The sequence below is a fragment of the Xiphophorus couchianus genome, chromosome 14 (assembly GCF_001444195.1).
Source record: "Xiphophorus couchianus chromosome 14, X_couchianus-1.0, whole genome shotgun sequence".
Classification (NCBI taxonomy): Eukaryota; Metazoa; Chordata; class Actinopteri; order Cyprinodontiformes; family Poeciliidae; genus Xiphophorus; species Xiphophorus couchianus.
Window position 1 is genome coordinate 13,178,002 of NC_040241.1, and position 26,187 is coordinate 13,204,188.

General features: G+C 38.5%; 1 protein-coding gene across 6 annotated transcripts in view; it reads left to right on the forward strand.

Annotated features, from left to right (window-relative positions):
• The first annotated feature begins 4,533 nt into the window (after positions 1 to 4,533).
• Positions 4,534 to 26,187, forward strand: part of LOC114157687 (RNA-binding protein with multiple splicing) — a 47,023-nt gene continuing 25,369 nt past the window's right edge. For 2 of the 6 annotated variants that reach the window (XM_028038811.1, XM_028038812.1), the window contains exons 1-3: positions 4,543 to 5,017; positions 22,305 to 22,382; positions 24,031 to 24,069. In XM_028038811.1, coding sequence (XP_027894612.1) covers positions 4,955 to 5,017; positions 22,305 to 22,382; positions 24,031 to 24,069 — 180 coding nt within the window. In that variant the 5' untranslated portion in view covers positions 4,543 to 4,954. Of the gene's footprint in view, positions 5,018 to 22,304; positions 22,383 to 24,030; positions 24,070 to 26,187 lie in introns of all 6 variants that reach the window. The other 4 variants (XM_028038809.1, XR_003598225.1, XR_003598224.1 and 1 more) reach the window with 4 other exon arrangements.

The window sequence follows — 26,187 nt, forward strand, 5'->3', positions numbered from 1 at the left end:
CTGAAATACCAAACCTCCAAAGGGCAATTAGAGCAGGTCAATCTGACCATAAGTCGCTCATTAGTGATCTTACGGGAAGATCAAAGGGCACTACGGCATAAAGAGAGGAACACTGAAATTTAGTAAGTCAAAGGAATGGAATGGCCTGGCTCAAAAACCAATGAGAGACACTTACCACACATTTCTTCTAAAGGGTAAGGAGTGTTTCTCTGCCAAAAGCTGAGCTGCTGTCATGTTCTCAGCCAGACCTGCCTGTTTTACAGCTGACCTCTGGATGGACAAGTTTCCCACTCCCATGTGTTTTTTTCCCTTTATGATCATAAATGATGTGGTTAGTTCTTTAAAGAACAGTACTAAGTCTCTTGGGCATGTAACAAAGAAAAAATAACGCATAGACCAGATATTTCTGATTCATCTGACTGCCAACTGAGTGAACTTTAAGAACAGCAGGCGTCCAACCTCAGGGATCCACCGCAGGTCAATACATTGGCAATGTGTCATGATAGATTCTTGTTTCTGTGCTCATATCAAGCTGGCCTTTCAGCTGTGAGTCAGTGATTCAGATCATAGTATTGGAAAATGCGGTTTTGTGTCTCAATCTTCCATATCTGCGTCCTTGTTGAACTATTTATTTACAGTTAACTGAAAAAAATGGGGCCCTGAAACTAAACTATACTTGACAGACACTCCAATACATGTACAAAAGCAAATGGTATCTTGATCTGTAGAATCTGAAATTGTTCATGTATTTCTAACTGGCCTTTTGGAAAGTAAGACATTAGTCTCCAACACTAACGTCCAAATCCAGCAGGACTTCCACACACTTTAATACATTGATATTTTTCCCGTTTTACTACTCATGTTCATTTCTGACCATTTGTACCTCATGAAATTGGTTGCACATACAGTACTGTACAACTTGTGTTAGCAAAAGTGTTGCAGAGAAATACATTCTTGTCATATTTTATGTAGCTAATAGTAGTTAATCTGGTCAATGATCACAACAGTTAGCAAATCTAACAGTTTGTTTTTTTTGAGCTTGGGGTTGCCAGGTCAAGTTTGTCTGCTGAGGTGGAACTCCACATAACGCAAAACTTAGTGTTGTAAGAAGATTTCCTATTCTACTGATTTTATGACCTCAGTCATTAGTTCTAAATTTGAGTGTCAAATCAATGTATAAAAAGCAAATAAAACTATAGTACTTGGTACTTTGAAAGATTTGAAGAAGGTTTGACTCCTGAAAAAGACAGTGTAATTTAATTAAAGGTGGTTTAAACTTTGTAGCGGTACTACACATTTTGAAAATATGCATGGTTTCCTTTGTTTCCCTGTCATGTCTAAAATAAGAAAGCACCCTGACTGACGCTGCGCTCTGCTCAGCTACTGCAGATAACGCACAGATATCTTCATGTAAGGCTGGGCCTCGTCAAAGCTTGCTGACATGTTACCCAGGACACCGTGACCAAACTCTCTTCTAGCTGCTCCTCTTTCTCCGCCCCCTTTCCCTGTGTGTGTGTGTTTTTACAGGGGCTTGGGGGGGACCACCCTCTCTCTCTGAGCATCAGACCACACAGCTCAGCTCTGAGACCTGTCAAACACAGCTGGGACATCTCCCCCACTCTCTCCTCCCCCCCAAGCCCCCTCTCACCTCTCCTCCCCGCGTTGCTCCCCAGACTCCAGCAGGAAGCTTTGATAACGCGGTGGTGAACGGCAAACGGGGGAAGATTTCCATTTTTATCTGCTTCGAAGACTCCGACAGCCTCCCTCCTTCCCATCATCCCCAACTGCCTCTCATCAGCATAAAAAGACTCTGCCATGCCCCTTCTTCATTGTGCATGCTTCAGATGAGGTGTAATTGATATAGACATGATTGGGGAGGAGCAAAGAGGAGAAATATCCAAGACTGATCCACGGCAACTACTTTTTCCTCCATCCTTGTTCCTTTTGAGGTGCAAGTGCAGCAAAAAAAAACAACCCAAAAAATCTGATTTTTTTTCTGTTTTTCAGTGCCGGCTGTCAAACGAAGCGAGCGTCTGTCCCGTGTAATAAATGTCACCTAAACGTATAGTCAAGAACTTCTGTCAGCTCTCGAACTTTAACTTGCAGAATACAGAGCGAGGCAGCTGCTCAAAATAAATGTTTTGATATTGGGGAGTGTTTGAAGGTGCCTTGTCACCTGATGGCTGCTGTTAAAGGCTGTTTTGTTTGCGCCTTTTGCTGTGTAGACAATAACAGGCGCGCCTGTAAACTTTACAGTGTTCTCTCATCTCTGCCGAGGGTTGAGACATCACTTCCACAGCTCCTAGAGCCTGGCTGCTTCTGCACTCAGAAATCATAAATCAAACAGACTTAGGTGAGCTCACATTGTGGGATTACTACGAGTAAGGCTATCTAAACACCTCGCAGGTCTCCAGGTCTTGCTTGCATGACCAACCTGAAATGCATACAGTACATTTAAAAAGAAATAGAGGAGATTAGCAATGCCTGACAAGAAACGAGCCGCAATTTAGCGGTTTGGGATGATATACACACATGAAATGCATTAAACAATTAGGCTGACAGTTGTTTGTGTCTACTGATGTTTTCTTCTTTACTGATGATGGATTATGCTGAATACTGAATTTCAAAGACGCTGAGGTAGCACATGTGCTACTGGGTGACAACTTGTCTCGTGATGCCATATTTATGATGAACGCTGTCATGCAGCCTAGTTAAAGGTTAGACAATCACCACACTAGGGGTGTAGTAAAAAAAAAAAAAGTCACTCTTTAAACAGGCTATTGTGGAGTTTGCATAAAGTTTGATTACTTTTCTTGAGAAAGTCATGCCTACAGTACAAAAACAACTAAGAATCAGTAAACTGCAGTTTTGCGCACTCCAATTTCCTGAACGTAAAGTTGAAACTCTTACAAGCTCCTAGCATGAACCTGCTTGAACAGACAAGGATCATAACAGCAAAAGTCATAGTCAAAATAACCTTTAGTCATACAGCCATCTTCATACTTCTGGGCAAATATGTTGAAATGTGGAAATAGCCCTAAAAAATGTATTATTATGTATTTTTTTATATATTTTACATGCGTTTTTATTTGGATTACTGGAGTACGTTAGGGGGAAACCACAATATGCTAAAGTTTATCTGGTTAATTTAACATTATCTTTAACTTAACATCGCTGTCACCCTATTGTATTTGTATTTGTCATTATGCTTTGAGGCTGTGACATCACCTTACAACAACTCTGATACTGTACTTTCCTATTTTGACCAGCAGACATATCAGACTACTACCGATTTAAAATTAATTAAATGTGTGTCTTGATCGCTACCGCTCACACATGACATGCATACCACACAGGTGACACAGCTAACCGCTTGACACAACTGTATCTCAGATACTGCAGCAGTGGCCCAATAATAACATTACTAAAGCTAACGCAACACTATGATGTCTCCAGTGATGAAGAGTAACTCACCTCAGCATGCCAGGTGCTTGCAAAAATGAAAATAAAGACCAAATGTTGATTGGTCTTTACTTTCCTTAGATACAGGAAATCAGAGAGTGAGTAAAGTTTTGAAGGTAACCAAGAGGAGATCATAAATTAATCAGTTTGATCTTCTCCTTTTTATATGAGAGGCTTAATATGGCTGCGTGTTCTTCATAAACACACAGCCAGAGCTGCAACATTGCGGTTTAGATCATGTGTCAAACCCGAGAATCTTGGGCAAAATCCAGGCCACCATAACTATTTCAGTCAAACTTTGAGACTTGTGTGCTTCAATATCATTTTATGAGCCAACTCAAATCGGTGTTTACTTATATAGTGCTGAATTCCATCAATGTGAAAAGATAAATATTACTTAATACCACTGAATAGAGAAAACTATAATATTTTAATTGTTTCTTACTATGTCCGTTTAATAATACATCCTATCACCTTTTTGAACAAGTATTGATTTATGATGGGTTTTTTTTCATATTTTTATTTGTACAAAATATTTTGTAAACATGTTGCCACTTTCTTCCTATTCACACAGCAAATTCTGCAGAGTTAAATCAACACTATATCAACACTATTTGGTCCTTATCTCAATTGGTGTTAATTTAACTCTTTCGGGGTTGTGCACAGTGTTGCACTACTTTATAACCATTGCAGTGGTCGTCAGTAAAACCCACTGAAGTTTGACTTGTGGCTGAAACATGAGAGAAAATCTCAAGTTCAAAAGTAGTTCGCAACATTCGCAAGGAGACAACAGAAGCAAGAATCTGTTGGCCCTTTTGTCCACATCCCCCCTCGACTCGACAACTTGTACAGGCAGTCAGATAAAAAAAAATAAACAAAAACAAAATAACCACATAAGCCAGCGCCTTAGGAGAATATTTCAGGAATGTTTCAGTCACTAAAATAACATCCAGCTGGTCCAAAAGGTGATGGAGGCAGATTTAGTTTCTCCCCCTGCCGCTGTAGCTCTTCCAGCGGTGGATAAATCGCCATAAACGCCGCTGCGGCGCATCCTCCAGCCCTCTACCCCACCCAGAAACCCCTCCCTCTCGTCCTCCCTCGCCTCCTTCCGCGCGGAGGGACGGACGGTGGGATGGGGAGAGAAGTTTGCCTGCGGCGCGCTCCGCTCAACATTAAACTGTATTTCATTTTAGGGGGGAACAGCAACAAGAGGAGCCCTGCGGAGAAGCTTTCCAGGGAATGCTGAGGGAATATCCGAGAGCTGAGTCACACCCGCCGCTCACAGCTGACCCCCTTTATTGGCTCCTTTGATTAAATATAAAACGAGGGAAGTCATTAATGTCTCCGAACTAAAGGGGAGAACTAAAGGCTCGGGTCCAGTCGGAGGGTGCTTTTTAATTTAATTTGTGGAGGAAGAAGACGAGCAAAGCGGCGCAAGAAAAGAAGACGACCCTTCCGAGTGAGGAAAAAACAACAAAGAGTCCGACTCAGAATGAATAACAACAAAATAGAGAAGGAAAACGAGCAGAGTGAATTCACCAACCACGAAGAGGAGGTATGTATGCCGGCGTACCTGGAGCTCAGCAGCTGCTGCTTTTTAACGCTTAATAATCAGGTTCGTGCTGCTCCGCTGGGAGTTTCCACTTTTTAGCCCGATTGTCCGAAAACCTGAGATGCTTCGCTTCGCTCGGAGTTTCTATACCTCGTAAAAAGTTTCACCAGACCTCCTGATGCGAGTAGTCTTCCTTCGTTGTTCTTCTTTTCTTTACAGAAAACAGAAAGAGAAACAACTGATTATTTGGTGTTAAAGTAGACGTGTAAACTTGGTGGGACTTTATTTTCACAAATAAAAAGATGAGCTCCAGAAGTGACTAGCAGAGAAGAACTGAAAGGCGCAGTTTTCCCATGTTCTGCTCTGTGTCCACACCTCAACCTGTCCTTGCAAAGTTTTTGCTTCAGTTCATGACGTCACTGTCCATATATAGTAATGATGAGTTTTCAACTCCCGTATTTTGTTTATTTTATTCTATATTGACGGCAAAAAAGGACATTTTTTGTTTTTGTTTTTAACCACTCTAAAGAAAGCAAAAGTATTTTAAGTATTTTAAAATAAAAACAAATCCCACCGTTTCTCGTTGTTAGTTTCTAGTGAGAATATCTAATTGCCTGTACCATTTACACATAATCTTGCAATCTCACTTCCTGCATTTAGTAATTAGTGCTTTTACGTCAGGCTAACAATGAGATAAAAATTAAATGCTTAAAAAAATACTTTAATCCAAAATCATCAAAACTTTAGGTGTATTTATTTTAGATGTGTTTCTTCGTCTATATTTGTTTTGTAATGAATAAATACAACACCTCTGAGGTGGAGACATGCTAGTATGGCTGCAAAATGTAAAAAAACTGACCAATTTTAAACCTCTTACTGCTGATGGTTTTAGGTTTTTAATGTTTTAGACATGAAAAAAACTAACTTAATTCGATAACGCTTTAGAGCTGTGCTTATTTTATATGTTTTTATATGTGTTTGTTTTAACAAATGACTCACATTTTTACCCCTAGATTACTGAGACAATGTTTATGTAAACATTTTGCAATAGTAATAATAATAACAATAACAGAAGGGGGGAAATAAATAGCCAAACAGGAAGTTTGGAGCGCTAAACACAACTATAAAAGAGATTCTGAGCCAAAGTGAATCAGAGTTCAGAGAAGCACAGAGGAGTCATTGAAGTTCAAACAACTGCTGCTGCAACATGCAGGCAATAACTCTTTGTTGCATTACAGTTACCTCCTCCATCTAAGCACAACAGAACGGTTTGTTAGGAAAAAATGTGAGATAGTCTTTTCTAATAAAGATAAGATGGTGGTCCAGTTTCTGTAGACACTGCGCAGTCTGTTTCAACACTATCTCTGATTGGGTTTGTTGTGTATGTCTTTGCTTTGACACAGATGTGTCTCCATTCAAAGGACATAGATTGTTATTTTCGAGCTTGCAAGAAAGGTGTATCAGATTATGTTAGATATTTCCCTCGGAGTAAATCTGATTAAGGCTCGTCACTTTGTAACTGAATAGCCAAACATGCCCGGACTGATGTAATGCCATATTTGGTCCCGAGCTCGGAAAGGTTTCTATAGATGCAGGGAGTTTATGTAGCACTTCTCGGATGAGGTAAAGGATAAGAAATTGAGAAGTTCAGTCTGAGTCTTTCTGACCTCATAAATTGGACTGTTTGACAGATCATCTTCTGGAACGCGGTTCTGTCTCTGCTAGTTGAAGTCACAGCCATTTTTTAATTCGCAACATACTCAATTCTGCTTAGTTTATTTGTATAGCACCAGCTTACAACTGATGTCACTTTACAAGACAAGCAGGTCAATTCGGGGCTGATTATTCACAATCCAAGTTGGTCCAAATTCAATTGTAATCAATTGAATTCCTTCCAGTACAATCCATTACAGTATAGTCAGTTCAGTTCTATCCCGAATACAGTCAAATTCAAATATACCAAACAAATGTGTGTATTTAAGCAAACAGCTTATTGCCTTGAGTCAGTGGCAGTTTAGTCCTGAAAATATTGACAGCTTGTCCATTTAATTGGACATCTGCCAATTATGTATTTTTTAATTGCCAGTACCAATGCTAATTCTTATGTTAATTGCTGTCTATTTATTTTATTAGTTTTCTCTTTCAGTTTGAACTCTTATATAATATAATGTTTGGGAATATATTCTGTATTTTTTTAAAGATGGGAATCAGTGCCTGTGTTTGACAAATGATCTGGTACCAGGTCCTATAACTATTTGAATCTTAACTATAGAAAACCACACACCAAAGATTATACTATGTGTAGCCACTGTGAATGGGGAGGTACTTATTTTTATTTATTTATTTATTTTTTACAAAGGGTACACTTGTAGTTGTAATAGACAAGAATAAAGGTTTTGTTATATCCTTGTCTAAATTTGACATAAAATTCAAATTTCTTTTGGGTGTGTGTTGTTCTTGCACTGGAAAACCCCCCCACCACTGCTGTGGTAGAAAAGCTTCATCAATCAAAGCCCATTAAGAAATGTATAGTGTCAAGTGAAACATAGAGATGTACCTATCTTATCGTCAGTTTTGTATAAAGATGCAGCGATCAGGCTTTTTCTGACCAATACCAAATTTAGATTTTGACTGATCTGGATTTTTAAAATTGTAACATATAAAAGCAGTGTAACAATAAAAATAGGCCGCAGTTTCCTTGATAGAGGTCATAATGTCGAATTAAAAGAAATTGAAGGAGCAGCAAGAATTTCCCATTTGCACATCAAAGCCTATAACATTAAACTTATTTTGGTTTGTAGTAGACTTGAAAAAGTGTGTTAAAGAGCTTGCTGTTTGTTGATGTTTATAGATGTTATGATGTTTACATCTATAGAAACCTTTCCCATCAATTTTTGACCAAAATTGATGGGAGTTGTAGTCTAAGTGCATTTGAAGAATAAGGTAAAAAAAAAAAAAGAAGTGACAATTAGAGCAGATCAAGAAAAATCGGCCAGTTCGGATCTCCAGCAGGTAGAATGACTCTCAGGTCTCAGGAGTATCCAGTGTAATAGAAATAGACCAGATTAATTTGTCCACCAGTCAATTGGTCTATCTCCAACTTTAACAGACTAAATTGACAAAACTTGATGTTTTTTTGTTTCTAGAAAATAAAATTAAAACAAGAGTGATAAAAAGCTCTTAAAACTAAATTACATCAGAATTTTGTGCATTTTGGCTCCAAGCATGACCTTTAAAACCTATATTTGATTCCTGCTCATTAGCTCTTTCTATACTCATTTTAGCATCTCATAGCTTGACTTAGAGCTGAAACATTATTTTTTGAAATTTAGCTGCTTTTTGTAGTTGTAATTAAAATTTTGACCGCATACTATCAGATATTATGACCTTGACCTGTGATAATTTGCTTTCTGATATAATATGAGATATTCCCGACTGAATAACAGAGTCCTTATTGCAATATTTCTGATGAAAATATTTGTTTTTTTCCGCCTCATCCCGTTTGTTTGATAAATATCTGGACTCTTTCGAAATTGAAATTCCGTGCTGTCGACGGGCTGCACCACCAGACGAGAGCTGTCTGTGTGAAAGGCAGACACACAGACGGGGAGAGTAATGGCCAGAGGAATCTAATGTTGTAGAAATGTTTGGATCTCATCCAGACTGGCCGAGACTTACATTCACTTGGACGAATTAACATAAGGTTGGACAGGCCCACTTTGTCTTTGCTCTAATGATTTGTGTTGTTTGAGCTGCGGGGGGGAAGGAAAGAGGTTTGAGTCGTTGTTTTTTTCCACTTGTTCACAAGTGTGCAGACAAATATAGATGTTTGTACACTAAGGCAAAGAGTAATGTGAGTTGGGCTTTCTCTGCATCATTTCTTAAATTTCCCTTTCCTTGAATCCTAACTGCCCAACTATAAACTGTAACCTTATGAGAGGCAAAGTTCAACAGCCTGGCTGGTGTGACTCTCACATGCTGAACAACATCACGCCCTCCCTCCCCTCTCTTGCACAGCCTGCGCCTCAATGGATCACTGATTCGCACCAGCAAAGCACTGCTGCGAGCTCGTTGCTCAACCTCGCACGCCGTCGACGATGCTTAACGTTTATCTTGCGTGCACCGGCGCTCACCAAACATGGTCTGGCTGCTGGCGAGGTATGGAGGAGGAGGCGTGGGGGTGAGGGGTTCCAGTCCCTGCAGCATCTAATCTGGAGAGCTGCTGCGATAAGCGCGATTATCAGGTGTTCTGGATGCTTTCACGTTTAGCAGCACTCGGCTGCTGATGAAGTTGAGGTGACATGCTTGTAACTGTCAGAGATATGTTTCGACCGCGGCCGGTTTCCAGACCTTTTTTGGACAAGAAATCTGGGTTGGACCCTAAAGGAGACTTGTATTAATCTGATATGACAAGGGCTTGATAGAAAGATATGGCATGCATGTTCGCTTATTTTAATGTGGACCGATATTTATGCACACTGAGACTTCAACACACTTTAATGTTAACAGAAAGGTGACATTTAAAGACAAAGGGCAAGCAGAGAAATTGAAGTAAATAAAGCGGAGACGTCATTCACTTGGCAGCCAAAAACCTATTCATAGATAATATTAAATGGTGGGACTGATGCCTGTATGATACTCTAATGGTAAAATACCCTCAAATCAATTCCAATACCCAGTTTTCAGTTAATGCAAAAACTTCCAACAACCGTGAATACCTTTTTGTTTATTTACAGAAAACTGACCTACCGAATTCAGCTTAAAAAAATGTGACATTACTTCTAGTTGTAGTTATAATGCACCAATCCATGGGCAAGAAATTGGAATCAACCAGTTTTATCTATCACTACTAAGCGTCCTTTTGTCAAAGTAAAAATACTTATAGCAGATTTCTTTGTCTTACTATAATTCATAATTCAGAAAATTGGTAACCAATCATATCTCAAGCAAAACTGGAAATTGGTGCAGCTCTTGTTGTAGGTACATTAACAGTATTGTGTGATTTTTAGGATATTATCTCTTTTTTGTTGTTTTTCTCTTAATAGAGAGCTGGAATAACAACAGACTCATTTTGGCTTGATAACTAGTCAGACTATTTAAATAAGTGGTGATGTTAAGAAGCCTGTTGTTTACCTGGTGTAGTTTAAAAAAAATGTTCAATAGGTGTTATTCCTTTTGCTTCTTATCAATACCACTTTACTGCCAGGTAGCAGCAGCATGTGGGGGAGTGGCAGCACTTTGTTAAAATTTTATACAATGGAAGAAAACTTTTTATACTTTGACCGACTTCTAAAAGCAGTTCAGACCTGATCCTTTTTTATTTATTTATTTATTTTTTGCAGTTTTGAAGGTGTAATGTTTTTAAGCCTTATGTATATTGATATATAAGCCATTATCTAATTAGGAGCACATTTTTACATTATTTTTGTGGGTTTTTGTCTTTAATTGATATCTTACTAATTAGCAAAGGTAACACAAGACCTTCGTTTATGGTAGTTTTTCCAAATAAGTAGGTAAAAATATTTTTTTTTTACAACTTATGTTGGTAAAAGCTTTTTTCATCAAGTTATACTTCAGTGAACAGCTTGCTGAGCTCTGGTCTGTTTTAAGTTTATTAAACATTAGATAAAAGTTAGGTTCATATGCTTTGATGAAAGATTAATGGTGTTAATCTTGTAATTCCTTCATTTTCTGCTGGTTCTACTCCCTAACTACTCCCTATATCAAAGAACCTGCATTATGTTTTTTTTATGGTAGCGGTGGCTTTACATATTTCAAAAAAGTTTGAAATATGTTTGAAATATGAAATATGCTTTGTATTTGTTAAATACAAAGCAGAAACTTTGTATTTAACAAAAACCAAAACAACAATGAACTTAAAAAGAATACCTGGAAATCAGTATCTGATTGGCTGATTTAAGGAGTTTGACTGGATTTCATTAAACATCGTTAAATTCTGGATGGCTTGTTGGAACAGAAAGGACATTATGACTTCTTCTTGGCCTCTTTCACTGTATTCTGACAATCAGTGGAGAAACAGAGAAGGATGGAAAAGGCAAATGGGGTAAATGACGTGCATCTGATCTCTGCCAGTCAACTGTCGGCTTGACCTTTCACCTTTTTGTTGTAAGTTCGCCTCTCTGTGTCTTATGTCTGCTTAAGTTGAAACCCGATTATGGGGTTGATGTGCCAAGCTTCAGTTTCTGGGCAGAAAAGATCACGGATGTAAAAGTCCTACTAAGTAAGATCCTTGAACCCCCTTAATACCTGTTGAATGTTCTCATAGTCAGAGGGAATACGGCACGAACGAGTTCAGCAAACGTGGTGCGCCTCCCCCCGGGGTGTAATTGAGTTGTGCTTGGCCTGCTTCAGGTATCCTCTTCAACATAGCAGGTCATGTGGGCAGCAAGCGTGACCTTTTTTTTTTTTGTTCTTAGGTTGTGGGGCGGGCTGAGTCTCGCTGCTGGAGAAGGTCCATGGGCGTTGGGGATGCGTGTGATCCGTGTGCGTGTGCATGTATCTATGAAAAGGGCACGATGATACGTTAACTCTCTGTGACATGAAACGTTACCTGAGGGAGGGGTTGGCGTGATGGGGTGCGAATGGACGGAGAATCTGACCAGACAAAAGATCTACAGTAGATCGAGCCTGCGACAATTCAAAGAAGACACAAAGGCACAATATTACAAAAATAAATAAGTAGAATAAAACCCTGAGTGAGGTGAGGGTAATATAGACATCAACAAGCCACCTTTACTGCCATACAGAAACCATAAAACCTTGCTCTGTCTGACAGTCTGAGAGGATGGAGTTTATTTATAAAAGCCTGAGGGGAATTGTCATCTTATCTTAGCCATTTGTCAGCAGTTTTGACAAGAGGTATTTGAAAAGACAACAAGAAAGCAGAGAGTCGTCAGGACAGATGTGAGAATAAAAAAAACGTACATATATATTTATAGTACTGTTACTTGTCTCCCACTTTTTCTTCTCAGACTAATATATATATATATATATATATATATCTCCAATATATTTGGTGCTGCTTCCCCTAAAAGACCTCGGCTGTCAGATCTCAGCTTCTTTTGTAGTTAATGATATGATGAAACTGCCCTGTGATGGAGGAAGTGCGAACTTTTTCCCTAGATGTGTGAGACATTTTACCGTCCTTTGTCATACTGTCAGCTTTACTAAATATTACTCACTCACGAGCTATAATTATCCGCCTCACAGCATGGAGTGTATGCTCTCAGTCTTCACACCTGCTATTGAGATCTTTTTTATGTTCATTACTCTTTCGCAGACTCGCTATTTCATGTAATTTCTTCCATCCATTCATCCATCCTCTGCTGCTGCTTTTATCTCCCTTGCCCTCTGTTTCCTTCCCTCCTGTCTTTCCTTTGTCCCACCCTTTTTCTCCCCTCTCTCTGCCTTTATCTTGTTCTCTTGCCGTTTCCTCCCACTTTCCCTCGCTCCACCCTGGCACCGTTTATAATTTGCCGAGCTATCTACTCCCGTCGTTTCCATCCTGCTTGCCCCTATTTATGTCCCGGTGGACGTACCCCATATCCTTTATCGGGCTGTAGGGTGAAAGATGTCTGAGATCAGGGGCTGATTTTTTCTTGTGGAAGTTGAGGAGAGACCCCAACCGGAAGGAAACGCCGTACCGATAACCGACAACTCTCCCTCCTCTTTTTCTGATCACATGATCTTGCCAGCGTATTAAATTTGAAGTCCAACCAAAGCCCTACATTAGCTCCAGCACCTTAAGAGTTATTGGCAAATATTAGTAGTTAGCCTTAAAATGCTTGAGCCTTTTTATTGCATTTGCGTCATCTTGCTGTTTTGAAGATGATAGTTATTACTCGGATTGCAGAGTTTGATAAGTTTAGGCAAGCAATTTTTTTCTTGTGAACATTTTTGGCCTTGAATCTGACTTACTTGTATTGCATGTTTCCTTGTCTTTACCATTTTGAAGAGCATCAAAGACAGATGGATTCTATATGTTATATTTCTAGAACTGGTATGTAGTAATTCAAGCATTTCTCAACATTGATCAGTTATTACATTCAGTTCTGAATGTAATAGTTGCATTTCAATTTAAAGCTATACAGCTCTAAGTCTTATTTATTTAGGGGTTTGACAGAAAAAAAATTGTTTAAAGATGAATTTCTGCTCAATTAGATTTGTCAGCAGATCTATTTGAGTTTATGATGACCTTCTTTCTTCTTGGTCTGAAATAGCCCAATAATAAAAAGAAACACACTAACATTTTCCGTCATACTATTCCTGTGGTTTCAGGTTGGTTTAATAGAATGGAAGATGAAGCTACTCACTGTGTCGGTGCACACTGTAGGCCAGCTGGCTGAAATAAGGATAGTGCACATTTTCTTTGCTTACAGAAAAGTCAAATACATACAGTGGACCCCTGCCAAATTGCAATCACTACTTGTGGAGTTTTCTGCGGAAAGTAACTTCATATTTGCATAATATCTGCCTATTTGTGAATATTTTCATCAAGCATATCTAAAATGCAGCTTGCTAAGCTGAAGCACCGAGGTACTACCTGACACGCTATTGGTTGTCATTTGAGAAGTAGTCAATCCATGAGCGCCAATCATTTTCTTCTCCAGTGAATATCTGTACTCTCAAGAACAGAGGCAAGAAAGACCATGGATATTAGCTCCTGTGTTAGTGCAAAATGGTTTTCCACTCTGTGTTTTAATGCATGTTTAGGTATATTATGCATTTTAACTATTAAAATAGAATAGAATAGAAGAATAGAAATTTTCGTGAGGTATTCAAATATTTTAGCTTTTTGCAGGTGGCTGTGTTTTCTAACCCTATTTTTTCTGTTCTATTAAAAAGCTCGATTTTTAGGTCATAGATAACCATGTTTATTTTAGCAGTGTTATGGCATATGGTGAATGATTAAAAATTACAAACTAATATATAAGTTATAATTAAAGGCTTTCTTGTGATTTCTGCAAATAAATGTAAATCAAAACACAAACAAACCTCTGGTACTGATAGTGAATCAGTAACAGTGTAACGTGCCTAAGTCAGAAACTAACAGCTCTGGTTAACAGACTGTGATGGATGATGATAAAGATTTGACAAATGGTGACTTGTTTTCACCCACTTTGATGACTCAGGATCTGGTGTTTGTTTTTTGTGTTTATTTTTTGTTTTTTTGTCCTCGCTTATCCTCAACTCATCCATCCACAACACAATAAGCGATTTTAGGTGTTCACTTGGTCGACCAGCAACAAAAGGAGAGGCTGACGAACGCTGAAGCGGAGATTAGTTCAAATTAATGAGCCCTTAGGAATTTTAAGTCCATTCGAAGAGACTCATTACATGTCAAAAAGGAAGAAGAGATCATGTCGCTTCAGAGTAATTTTGATGAGCTCTTAAGCCGACAATGAAGGAGTCAAACCGATGTGGGGCTGACAATGTGTGGAAAAAAAAAAATGCATGTTTCCCCTTTCACATGATGCCAAGAAGCTGTTTTGTGGAAATTCAGAGAACAGATTTTTGTTTCTAGGTCAGATTCTAAACAAGAAAAATTCTTGTGGAGGCAGAAAGAATAAAGCAAAAGAAGAGCAGAGTGCAAGCCTACTAGGTCATTTGTTTTAAATGTCTTTTAAAGGTCAACCTGTTGGAACATTTACAGAGTCTCACTGAGTCGTAATTGTTCGTCAAAAGCATTTGTAGGACTTAGAAAGACGGGGAAAAAAACAGAAGGCATTCTCCACTTTGAGTTCAGGCGTGACGCCTGGGGTGCACTCAGTCTCACAGTTAACCTTTTGCCCTACAAAAACAACCCCAAGTCTAACCTGTGATCTCTGACCCAGAATTTGAAACTTGACCCGACGAACCCTGATCATTAGCAGACAGACAGGCTCATCCATTTATGGTTGTTTGACACCTCTCGGGCCTGCAGTCGCTCACTCCTCACGCCCTTTGACGTGGAAGATGAAGAAACAAAGCTATGAGGATGATGAAGAGTGATGCCAACACTGAGCCGTGACAACGGCAGAGGGAGGCGTGTAGCATGACACAGCTGGGCAGTCTTTGATAGCAGTGTATCTGAAAGTTTAATGGATTTTGTCTATTTCATTTTTTATAACATAAGTCAGTGTGAGATTTGGAAAGGTGATGCCCAGAGACACATGTAAGGATTTTTTAAAATCAGTGCTGTCTATTAGAACTGCACTTTATATTTAAATTTATAGGCATGGCAATATTGTTGTGTGTAATATAGATATTGCACAGAACTGTGATAAATATTGGCTAATTACCTTAATTCGTGGTGTTAATACAGAGAGTGCTATAGCCTGTTTTTGCATGCATGACTGTTTATTTTCTTCATCTAATGACTTAGGGTTTTCTATCATAAAGTGAGTAATAATGTTCACAGTGAAACAGTGTATTAGCTGCTGCAAATTTCTGTCTATGTATCTCTGTCTATTTGCTTGCTCTGCACTGTGCACAGATTAGTTCATCCAACACAAGTCATTAAATTTAACAACTCTGAAAGCAAAGCACTAGGTTTATTAAACTGCTCACTAATAACTGGAGCTGCACTGAAATATGTTGTGGCCTAAAAGCTCGTGTACATGCTAACATTAGTTCTACACTTCAGCAAATTGCTCTGCAGGAAAATCGTAACAGGAGCGAGATGTCAGTTTGTTGAAGACTTCTTTGACGAAGGGAATAGTTCAGGGGAAACAAACTACAGATTGACTGGTGACTACAACCAGCTGTCTTTCAGCCCTGATCCTTGTCTTGCAGGTTAAAATAATAAAAGATATTTTTCAAATCATTGACTGCATCATTGCTAAATACTGCATGATTGTGGTGACAAAAATTCTCTTCAGTGTGAAAGTTGTTACTGAAAGAAGAACTCCTAAAATTAGCTATTTTTAGTGATGAGACTCAGAATCAGAAAGGCTGAATGTTAAACAGCTTGATTCAAAGGGTTGTGTACATTTTTGAAATCTAATAGTCATTGTAAAACCTACAATTGTGTAAGAATTCACAATAGGTTTGATGTTTACCATTTTTAATGCTAACCATTCTTGGGGACATAAGATGCTAAGGACAGCCTAAAATGTAAACACTTATATTTTGGACATTTTTGAAATATTAGTTAAACCCTGCTTTATGTGACCTTTCTTCTGGTCAAATATAAATTATGGCTTATTAACTACTTTTGAATGATCTTGATTGTATTTTTTAGCTTAAAAATTAATCTAAAATTGATATTGGTAAAGCTTAGCAAAATTGTAATTAAGAATTTGGCCACAAACCTCCGATTTTACACAGCTGCACAGCACATAGTAAACAACAGAAAAACTACCGCTAAGGTCTTGTGAAAACTTGCCTAAACTACAGGAACCACATAAAACAAATAATAAAACTGAAAACTGAAACCTACCCATACTATCTCATAATCAGCTTTATTGGTCATGTTTGGCAATGGAAACAAGTAATTTTACTTCAGTTAAACTGCTATAAAATACATAGGCATTCAAATGTAAATATATAAATTCAGAAAGAATAAATGTTTTTCTTATTTAAAAAAATGGTCAAGTTGTCGCTTTTATTTTTAGGGGTAAAAGATGTGTCCAAAGCCATTTAGTTTGGACGAAATCCCAGTTTTATTAATTTGTTTGTCCGATACCTTCATTCAAGGATGGAGACGGAAATGTGTCGCAATCTTCTCACATTGCAACAAGGTCGTGTCACTCATTACAGGCAGACAGGACGGTCAAAATAGCAATCCATCGCAGTCAACCCAAATATACGAGGGAGTTGCACTGTGCAGCAGACTATAATGAGGCTTTTCACACAAAGGGTGTAGCAGATTCAACAAAACCTACAGTGCAAGCTGAATAGAAATGACACATTAATAACTTCTGTTGTTTGATGGTTGAAATGAATCTTCTTCATGTTGGCTCATCAAATGATCAAATGAAGTTTCCTTGCTGAGAAACCTTGACCTGAAAACAAGTTTTGAAGGGTTTTCTTGGCTTCTTGACACTTTAGTTATCAATAAGTGGAAAGTTAAGTTGTTCTAAATGCTGTTTAAATTTTTTATTGTTTTATGGTGTGGCATTAAAAAAAAAACAACTTAATTGGTACTAAAGGTTGCAGAGTGTTTGCACCGCCCCCTCCAGCCTAAACTGTTGGATCAACTACTGGATCCATGCTTTCATGTTGCATACATTGAACTCTGATCCTACCATCTGAATGTTGCATTTGAAATTTAGGCACACTGGACAATGTAGTTTTTAATCTGTTTTGGTCCTCTGTGAACTTCAGCCTCAGTTTCCTGTTTTTAGCTCATGATAGCTGGCCTCATTGTGGTCTACTCTGGCTGCAGCCCACCTTCTTCAAGGTTCAACGTGTTCAGAGGTGACATACTGATGATATCTTTGCTTCAACCAGAGGCTATTTGAGCTACTGTTGCCTTTCTATCTTATTGAACCAGTCTATTAGCCTATTCTCCTCTGATCTGTGACTTTAGCAAAACATTTTCACCCACACAGCTGCTGCTCCCTGCATATTTTCTCTTTTTTGGAATATTGTCTGTCCCAGTTGATCAGGTTTCTTAAACACTGACATCCAAATTGTTGCATTCAGATTCACTTAAATCCAGTTTCTTCATCATCCCAAATCTCAGTTTGAATGTCTACAAGTCATCTTTGCCACTTCTGGATGCCTTAATGCCATAACCTTGACTGCCAGGTGACTGGCTAATTTGTTAGCACAAAACTTTCATTGGAGAATGTAATGAAAACACTTAGAAATGGAGAAATATATTCTAGTTGCTACGCCCAAATTTTAGTAAAGTTTTGATAATTTGATTTTTCCCTCCTGCTTGTCTTTCATTTGTGTGTTGTTGATTGAACAGCACCCTTTCTAGGTCTAAACAAATAGGGTGGCACCAGAAAATCTGAAAGGTGCGTAGATGGAGAGCCAATAAGGTGATGACCTCATCCGGTGCTTGTGGAGTCAGGGATCTCTGATTAGAGGTGCATGGATCCCCCCAGGACTTGCTGCAGAAGTGACCTTAATAGGATGTGATGTTTTTGGCCCCGGGGCTACGCACTCTGCCTTGCTCCGCTGAGGCGTTGCCAAGGAACTGCCCCGGTACGCCGGCTGCGAAGCACTCAGCTGGCTTATTGAAGGTAAAGGCTGCTGTTTCTGATCGAAGCCTGCTTGCGCATTACTCTGTGCATGTGTGAACACGCCATAAATGGTCAACAATTCAAAGGCTTGGACCTGGTTCCTCAGCACTATGGTAATGTAGGTATGTGACTCACGAGGAAACCAGTAAAACAGTAGCAGAAGGTTTGACTTTGTGTTTTTTTTTTTTTATAACTGCTTAGCCTCTGGTCTGACCTTCACTTTGGTTTAATGGATTATGAAATTTCACAATGATGGCAGTCACCTTTACAACTCTGTTAGCGGCATAATACACTAGCAGTAATCAACAGCAGATGTACGCTGTGAAGAGCTGTTGCCACATTCTATCACCAACGTGTGCAGTCAGCTCCACACCGGACACGCAGGGAAAGAAAGGATCATATATCACAATAGCTGACGTCAGGAAGTCTCAGGAATGAGGTCCGAAGCAGCCAAGAATGTCCCATTGTTCCAAGACTGTGGCGTACTCCTTGTTGTGTGTCTTAACTTGTCTAGTTTTCAAATGTCTCTGACTAAAGATAAGATGTTCAATTAGAGATGATATTTGACAAGATAGATCACTGGATAGATAAGTTTTATTATGCTATATGCCAACTTCTTGCTAAAGTGAAAATTGTCATCTTTTTCTTTAAGATAACGACACTTAATTTAGTCTAGTCTTATTAAAACTGTGTGATGAGTTTTCTATCTATTTATGGGTCTTTTTTTGCTCCAACAGGAATAATTGTTGCTAAAATTTGGCAATGACACAAATCTATGTAGCTTAATTTTTATTCTTGTAAGTTTCCAATAACAATACTGGTATCAAGGTATTTCAAGAACAATCATGCTGTTCCTCCACTGTAACCTGTTTTCATCAAAAAGATACAGAAAGTTACTGGAGTTTTCTCTTGCTACTTGGAGCAGAAAGTATCTAAATGCGGCTCCTCCTCCACTTGTTGCTATGCACTGCTGCTCAGCTAGCTCAAAGAACCCTCGTCGACAAGTAACCTACGCAGATGCTCGACTAATTTACTTGCTAATATCAACTTGTTATACTCGTGTTATTCTATAAAGACTTCTAAAGTATTAAGCATTCAGGTTTTCTGTGTCTGTGTATTTGCTGACACCAGTTCTTTGATGCAGGACTGAAAGGTTTTAAGAGGTGGTAAGGTGTTCAAGTCATTAACGAACTACAAGTTGCCTCAAGGCCAAAACAGCAGGTGCCATAAGAAGCAACTTTTTCAGGAAAGAAATGTTGCGAGTCACTTTTATCGCAACATCCACCAATATTGTTGCATGTTTTTTAAATATTGTGTTGCCCTAACCTGACCTGTTACACAACTGACCTGATCTCAGATGAGTAGAACAATAAATGGATGGATGGAAAAGTAAAGGTGACTCATCCACAACACCATTTTATAGGTGTAGTTTTTCCACTTGTTTTTGTGTTTGCATTGAGCCTGATTGATTTTATTCTGCTGACTTTTTAATGCAAGGAGAGCATCCCAAGAGTTAATTTAAACATATCTGCCTGAGATGAGGTGAAGTGAGGACAATACAGGTTCCAACTCACCACTGTGATGAGAGAGTTACCACAGGGGAAAATTTTTTTTCTACTTTATGTTTGAATGAGCTTGGTGACGCTGACCATGCTTTTGCTCCCCCAGTTGCTAAGCTGCGTTTGTTTATGTGTTGATCAGCCTCTGGCTTTGGGGGTGTGGATCAGGTTACATTTGGGAATGAGGTGAGATGTTAGTTCAGCAGCTCCTTTTGTCCCCTGAGTTTTTAATCTAATGAATCTGGGAGCTTTGAATCTTCTTTGTGTACAAAATTAAAATTTTCTGAAAGCCTTGTTGATATTAAGGTGGAGCTTTTTAGTTAAACTATAGCTAAATTGCATATTTAGCTATTTTCTAAAAAAATTGTTTGTATTAAATATGTATATAAAAATACAACTGGAGAAAGGCTACTTTACATTTTGAATCTTTTGATGGGGATTTAAAGCTGTTGCTTCAGTGAATGGCGCATTCAATGTTTGGATGTGTGTTAACATCTCTGTCCTGGGCTGACCCTTTATTAAGCATAGACAGATTCACAGACGCATGTAACTAAAGAATTTTCTGTTACGCTGCCTACAAATCTGTAACCAGATCTGCTCTCAGCAGCATGAAACAACTCCTCGGCACCTGTGCTCCGTAGTGCTGCTATGTCTGTGTTTACCAAACCCCAGCTCGGGTCTAATGGGTCTGAATGTGTGGACAGAGCTGTTGCTACTGCTGTTGTTCACACCAGCCTTTTTTAGACAAGGAGGCTTGGTTTTCCATTGTGCGATTGACCAGGCTGGAAAAATAAAAGAGTTGCATACTGACTTTGATGAGAGAATAAAGAGCAAACTTAGAAATTCCTCATTAAATAATTGGAACAAAAGTGTCCATTTGAACTTTTTCTGGCTTTTGAAAGTATTAATAAATCTTTTATGTCTGTTAACATATAGCTAAGATTTTTTTTAATTTATTTATTTTTTAAATATTCCATTTAATTTTGCAGTTCTAAATTTAATAACCCTTATGTGAGTGTTGGACATGTTTTTGTGGTCTAAACAAACAAGGTACTTTGTGTTTTAAACCATCCTCCTTAAATGGCTGGTAAAGGTGGAATCTTGTGATTCCAACCAATTAAACAAAGAGAAATGCCTTTTTTCTTTCTTAATCAATTGTTTATATATATATATATATATATATATATATATATATATATATTGGCTCTAGTGGCCTTTATTTGATAGCGAATTGACAGGAAAGTGGGTCATGAGAGAAAGGGAAGACATGAGGCAAAGGTCGCTAGGCCAGGAATCGAACCTGTGACAGCCGTGAAGAGGACTAAGGTCACCATATGTGGGTTGTGCTTAACCCCTGCGCCACAACAGCACCCCCAAGAAATGCCTTTTTTAATAAACATTTTCTATTAATGTAAATAGACACAGCAATAACTGACATCATACGCAGTAGAAGAGTGGAGTTTTTTGCTTTTTGTTGTCAAGTTGACAAATGGTGAACTAGTCAATTTTTCCAGTTGAGTAGTTTAGTGGCCACTCTGACGTTTTCTGACATTTTCTAATTTATTAGCTCTGACAAATCATGAATATTCAGATTTATATTGTTCTTTTCTTTAAATTAATCACATAAGTAAACATTTTCTTTTTTTTTTATAAACGCATCAACATACAGCATGTTCTGCGAGGCATTTTATGTAAGGTGCAACAAAGATCAGATAAAAGTTTAGAGACATAGATATGATGTATTTACATTGAAAAAAGTAGGAGGTTTTGCACTTTATACATACAATGTAAGGGAGTAAAGACACAGCCACCCAGTCAGAGCCCAGTTACTAGTTAAGTTAGTTATGCTCTACTCTCTCTTATGTTTGTCTTCAGATCCATGTTTTAAGGAGCCCAAATGCTCTCAAACCTGATGAGTTCAACTTATTAATAATTTTTTCTGCTTCATTTTCCATCTTTGAAGTTTTCCATCACAGAGGTTGTGAACTGTTTCTCTGAAAATAGTATTTGATGCAGTAAAGCCTGAAAGCATTACATAGTGTTTCTTTTTTTTTATTAATTAAACCTTGTTTAAATAAGCCTTCTTGTGTATTCTCCTCATCAGTTTCCATAACACGATGTCTTCTACGCCTAAATGCCTGATCGAAGTCATCATGAGTTTGTCCGCTGCACTTATGCCCCATCTCTCACTCTCAGTTTGGGTTTTCCTCCCACCCAACATACTCAACATATACAGTACGCTATAATTCTCAAGAAATGCCAACCCATGCTGCAAGTTGAAAAGTTCAAATGTAAACCAGAGGATAAAACTGCCAAGGGGGATTGGCCATTTGCAGATTACACAGGAGAGCACAATGGTGCAGAAAGGAGTGCGTTTGCAGAACAGTAATGTATCTCTATCTTTGAGTGTAACTGTTTAACTTCATTGTCCTGTTCCTCATAATCTCCTATGTCACCGTCAGAGAGCCATTGAGGCTATTTATAACCACAGAGGTTAATGAAAAATACATAATCCCTCTCTCTTGTCCTCTTCAGGTCCGAACACTATTCGTCAGTGGGCTACCGCTGGATATCAAACCACGGGAGCTATATCTCCTCTTCAGACCATTTAAGGTATGTTTGTATGTTTTAAACCGATGGGCTGCAGCAGCTATTCTTAGCTGCTTTCCTTTTTTTCCAGCAGTCAATGAGACCTCCATTAATGGTGATGAAATAAACGGCAATGGAAACTCTCCCTCGAGGTTCAAGTGTCTGTGCTCCTAACGCCAGGCTTCAATCACATCTCGATCGCGTGTTCATCATGGAAAAAGTGGCTCAACGCCTGCAATCCAAAAACAAAGCTGTTTGCTTCGCCTCGGAAGCTCCACTTTCTTGCGCTGGCAGGGATTTCTAATCCAGTTGAACGAACCTGGATGTTGCTGGCTTTTTGGCCCGTCGCCCAAGAATAATGCACCTTAATGGTTCAAGAGCAGTGCTGTTCAAGTGATTGAATAATTGCAATCCATGTAATCCCTCTATTAGACAATGCGTTGGGTATGTACCCTGAGTAAAAAGGTTTACATCATGAGTGTTAAGAGCTGGAAGCCTTGAATAATTAGATAAGACACAACAATCCAATCCATATGGTCTTTTTCTAAGAGCTCCAGAAAGCAACCTTACCATGTAAAGCAAATGTTATAAAATGCCTGTGCCTCTCAGAGGTCATCACATCGCTAAAACTTTTCAATATTTTGTTATGTTGTAAGCACAATCTTCAACGTTCTTTTTTGTGACACACACATACTATATATATATACATATATATATATAGAGAGAGAGAGAGAGAGAGATCTTTGGTTATAATAATAACTGCAATTTTTTTGGGTTGCTCCTCTACTTTCACATCTAGAGATCGATGTTTTTCTATGCCAGATATTTTCAGCTCAGTTAGATTGGACTGAGGCTATCTGTGAAGAGCAGTTTTCAAGTTTCTCGGTTGGATTTTGATCTGGACCTAGTTTGGGGTTGTTATGTGCTTCAAGGTGAACCTCCAACCCAGTTTTAGTTTCTTCTCATCTAAAATCGATATTTGCATCAACTCTGACCGGCTTCCTTTGCCTGTTGGCCAAAAGCTTAAACTCTGGCCTTATTTGACCAGATGTTGCTTTTCCCTTTATGGTTTTTGACAAACTTTAAATGGAACTTCATATGGATTTTTCCAACCATCTTCTTGGCACTCTTCTGTTAAGCCCATATATGTGTTTATGATTTAGAGCTGAATTATGGAGCTCTGCAGCTCCTCCAGAGTTTCCTTTGGCATCTCCTTATCTCATTAATGTTCTCCTTGCCTGGCCTGTCAGTTTAGTTGGGCAGCCATTGCCAGTAAGCAGGCTTGGGAAATAACCTGACTCTGATATATCCTTACTCTACTTTCATTCCGGTGGACTATATGTCTATCCACTAATATTCTCTAAAAACGTCTGACTTTATTTTGTGATCAATTTCCACAAAGAAATCTATTTCTCGAAATTGACTCTATTTACTAAGTAGGCAGCTTATAAAGGCATATATCTGTATTTAGGGGAATCTGAGTTAAAAATGCTAAATACAAATGCACACTTTTCAGATTTTGACAACTTTTTTTTTTATCCTTTAACAGCCTTTTGTTTTGATTTATTACATAAAATAAGAATAAAATACATTAAAGGTACATTTACATAAGGGTATGAATACTATTGTAAGGCAGTCTTTTCCTACGTCATAATTCTGTTTTTTTTCTCAGGGTTACGAAGGATCCTTGATAAAGCTCACTTCTAAGCAGGTATGTTTAATGTCTTCTCATCCAAAGAATCCACTGCATGAATTTCTGCTGCTGCCTAACAAAACATCCCATCTGTCAGAAGCTTGCAATTCACTGCATCTCCTTTTTTCCGTCTTGGTGGGATCGGCTTGCTGACAGGGAAGGATAACCCCTCTGTTTTGTCGGAAAGTACCTCTTTAACGTGTAAGAGAGGTTTCCTGTTGGGAGGGGGAAACACGTTTCACCCAGTTGCCTTTGCCAGTCTGATACTGCTCGTAGGGGTGGAGGGTGTCAAAAAGAGCATTTTAACACGAGGTCAGAGTTTTTCTCCAGAGGAACAGGACTGAAAATTAGCTAGTCTGGCAGGTGCGCATAGGCAGAGTCAAGCAACCTATATTTTCACATCACACTGTCTCCTGCTAAGACATGTTCTGCTCAAACCTTGGGCTTATTGGGGAGCATATACTGCAATAACACATTTCTTAATTTTACTAGTAGTTTCAGGATATGAAAAACACTCACAAGATTCAGCAGTAGTGGAGTACAGGACATAGTTTATTGGTGCTTTCACACTTTATTAGTGCTTTTTAGTTGAAGACTCAACTAAAGAAACTGGAACATTTTTGTGACAGGCTGTGACAAAGTGCCAAAAGCTCTGAAAAAGACAATAAAATACAATTTTCCTGAGAATTATACAGATATTTACAGATGTTTCCAAATTGGTTTATTGTAATAGTTGCACTAATAAACAGTTTATTTGTACTTAGGAAAGTCTTTTACAAGTGCAGTACTCCATAGTCTGCTCATGAGCTTGTTTCTATAATGATTTATACATAAAATACAACAAAACACTGTCAGTACCCAGTAATTAGCTTCTCACAGCACTTAGCATATTCCACGGACTTTCTGACTCCAACTGTCTGGAACACAGTTAATTTGGGTTTGATTTCATTCTCAGATCCTTGTTCCACACATTATGGGTAGATAATGGTTCACCGATGTCGGCTGTAGTTTATACTTTTAAGTATTCTCCATTGCTCTTCTCTATTAAGTAGTTTCTGCCTGAAGCAAAGACAAATGGGCTTGAAAAGCTCCTTCTTTTAGCTATTAATTAACCTTGTGTTTACCTCAATAAACACAGATTAATAACAAACTGGTACCACTAAGTACCAGTACTAAGTGGTGCTATGTACCACCACCTGTGGTTCTTGTTGACAGCAGTCCTACAGAGATATGGATGACCATAACAAACCATAACAAACTGAAATATTTTTTGTTGTGAGATGTTGTTCACAAGGCAACAACACAAGGCCAAATTTGTCTTTCAGTGTCTTGACAACAAATCCTAACAGCATTCAGATATGAATCAAGTTCCGCATAAATATTTTGAAAGAGCAATTACAAATATTACAATAAAATCAGGCATTTTGTGAAGCAAAGTATAAGAAAAGAGGTGTTAGACAAACCTGAACAGAAGAGTGAAGCTGCAAGATATTTCAACACTTTTTCCAAATAAATTAGTTTGCTGTTTTCCTTTACTGTAACCCTGAAATTTAAGGTCAAAGTGCTGGAGTGAACAAAACCCTGTTTGTTTCCTTTATAAACCAGCCATCATGTAAAACATGGTGCAAATAACAGTTCCTAAATGGCCCTTGCAACTGCACTAATACAAGTGCTTTTAAAAGTCTTAAACATCTCCACTCACCACCACTTACGGATGTTATGGCTGCGTCTGCATTGCGAAGAGTCAGCTAACAGTACAAAACCTCCATGAATTCCCATTTTATTGTATTTACACTTGGCAGATGTTTTAAAGAAAATGTCTGCGACTTTAAAATCTAAACTGTGAGTTAATAGCTAATTTTTTGGGGGGAGGGAGGCAAGGAGGGATGTGATACAAAAAAAGGACCTTTGCTGAAATGCTTGTCTCCAAACTAGCCCTTGAACTGACTGAAAAGGGGCATCGCTTACCTTCTCCCCCCCCTCCATAAATGCCATCCTCAACAAGACAAATGTCAGCTAATGCGCACGTTCAGTCAGGAGTCACAAAGTACTGTCCAGGAGTGCCCCTGCTTTGTTTTGCTTTTCCTCACTAATGGCAATGGCGATGGCGACATAAATCAATCGATCGGCCCTCTC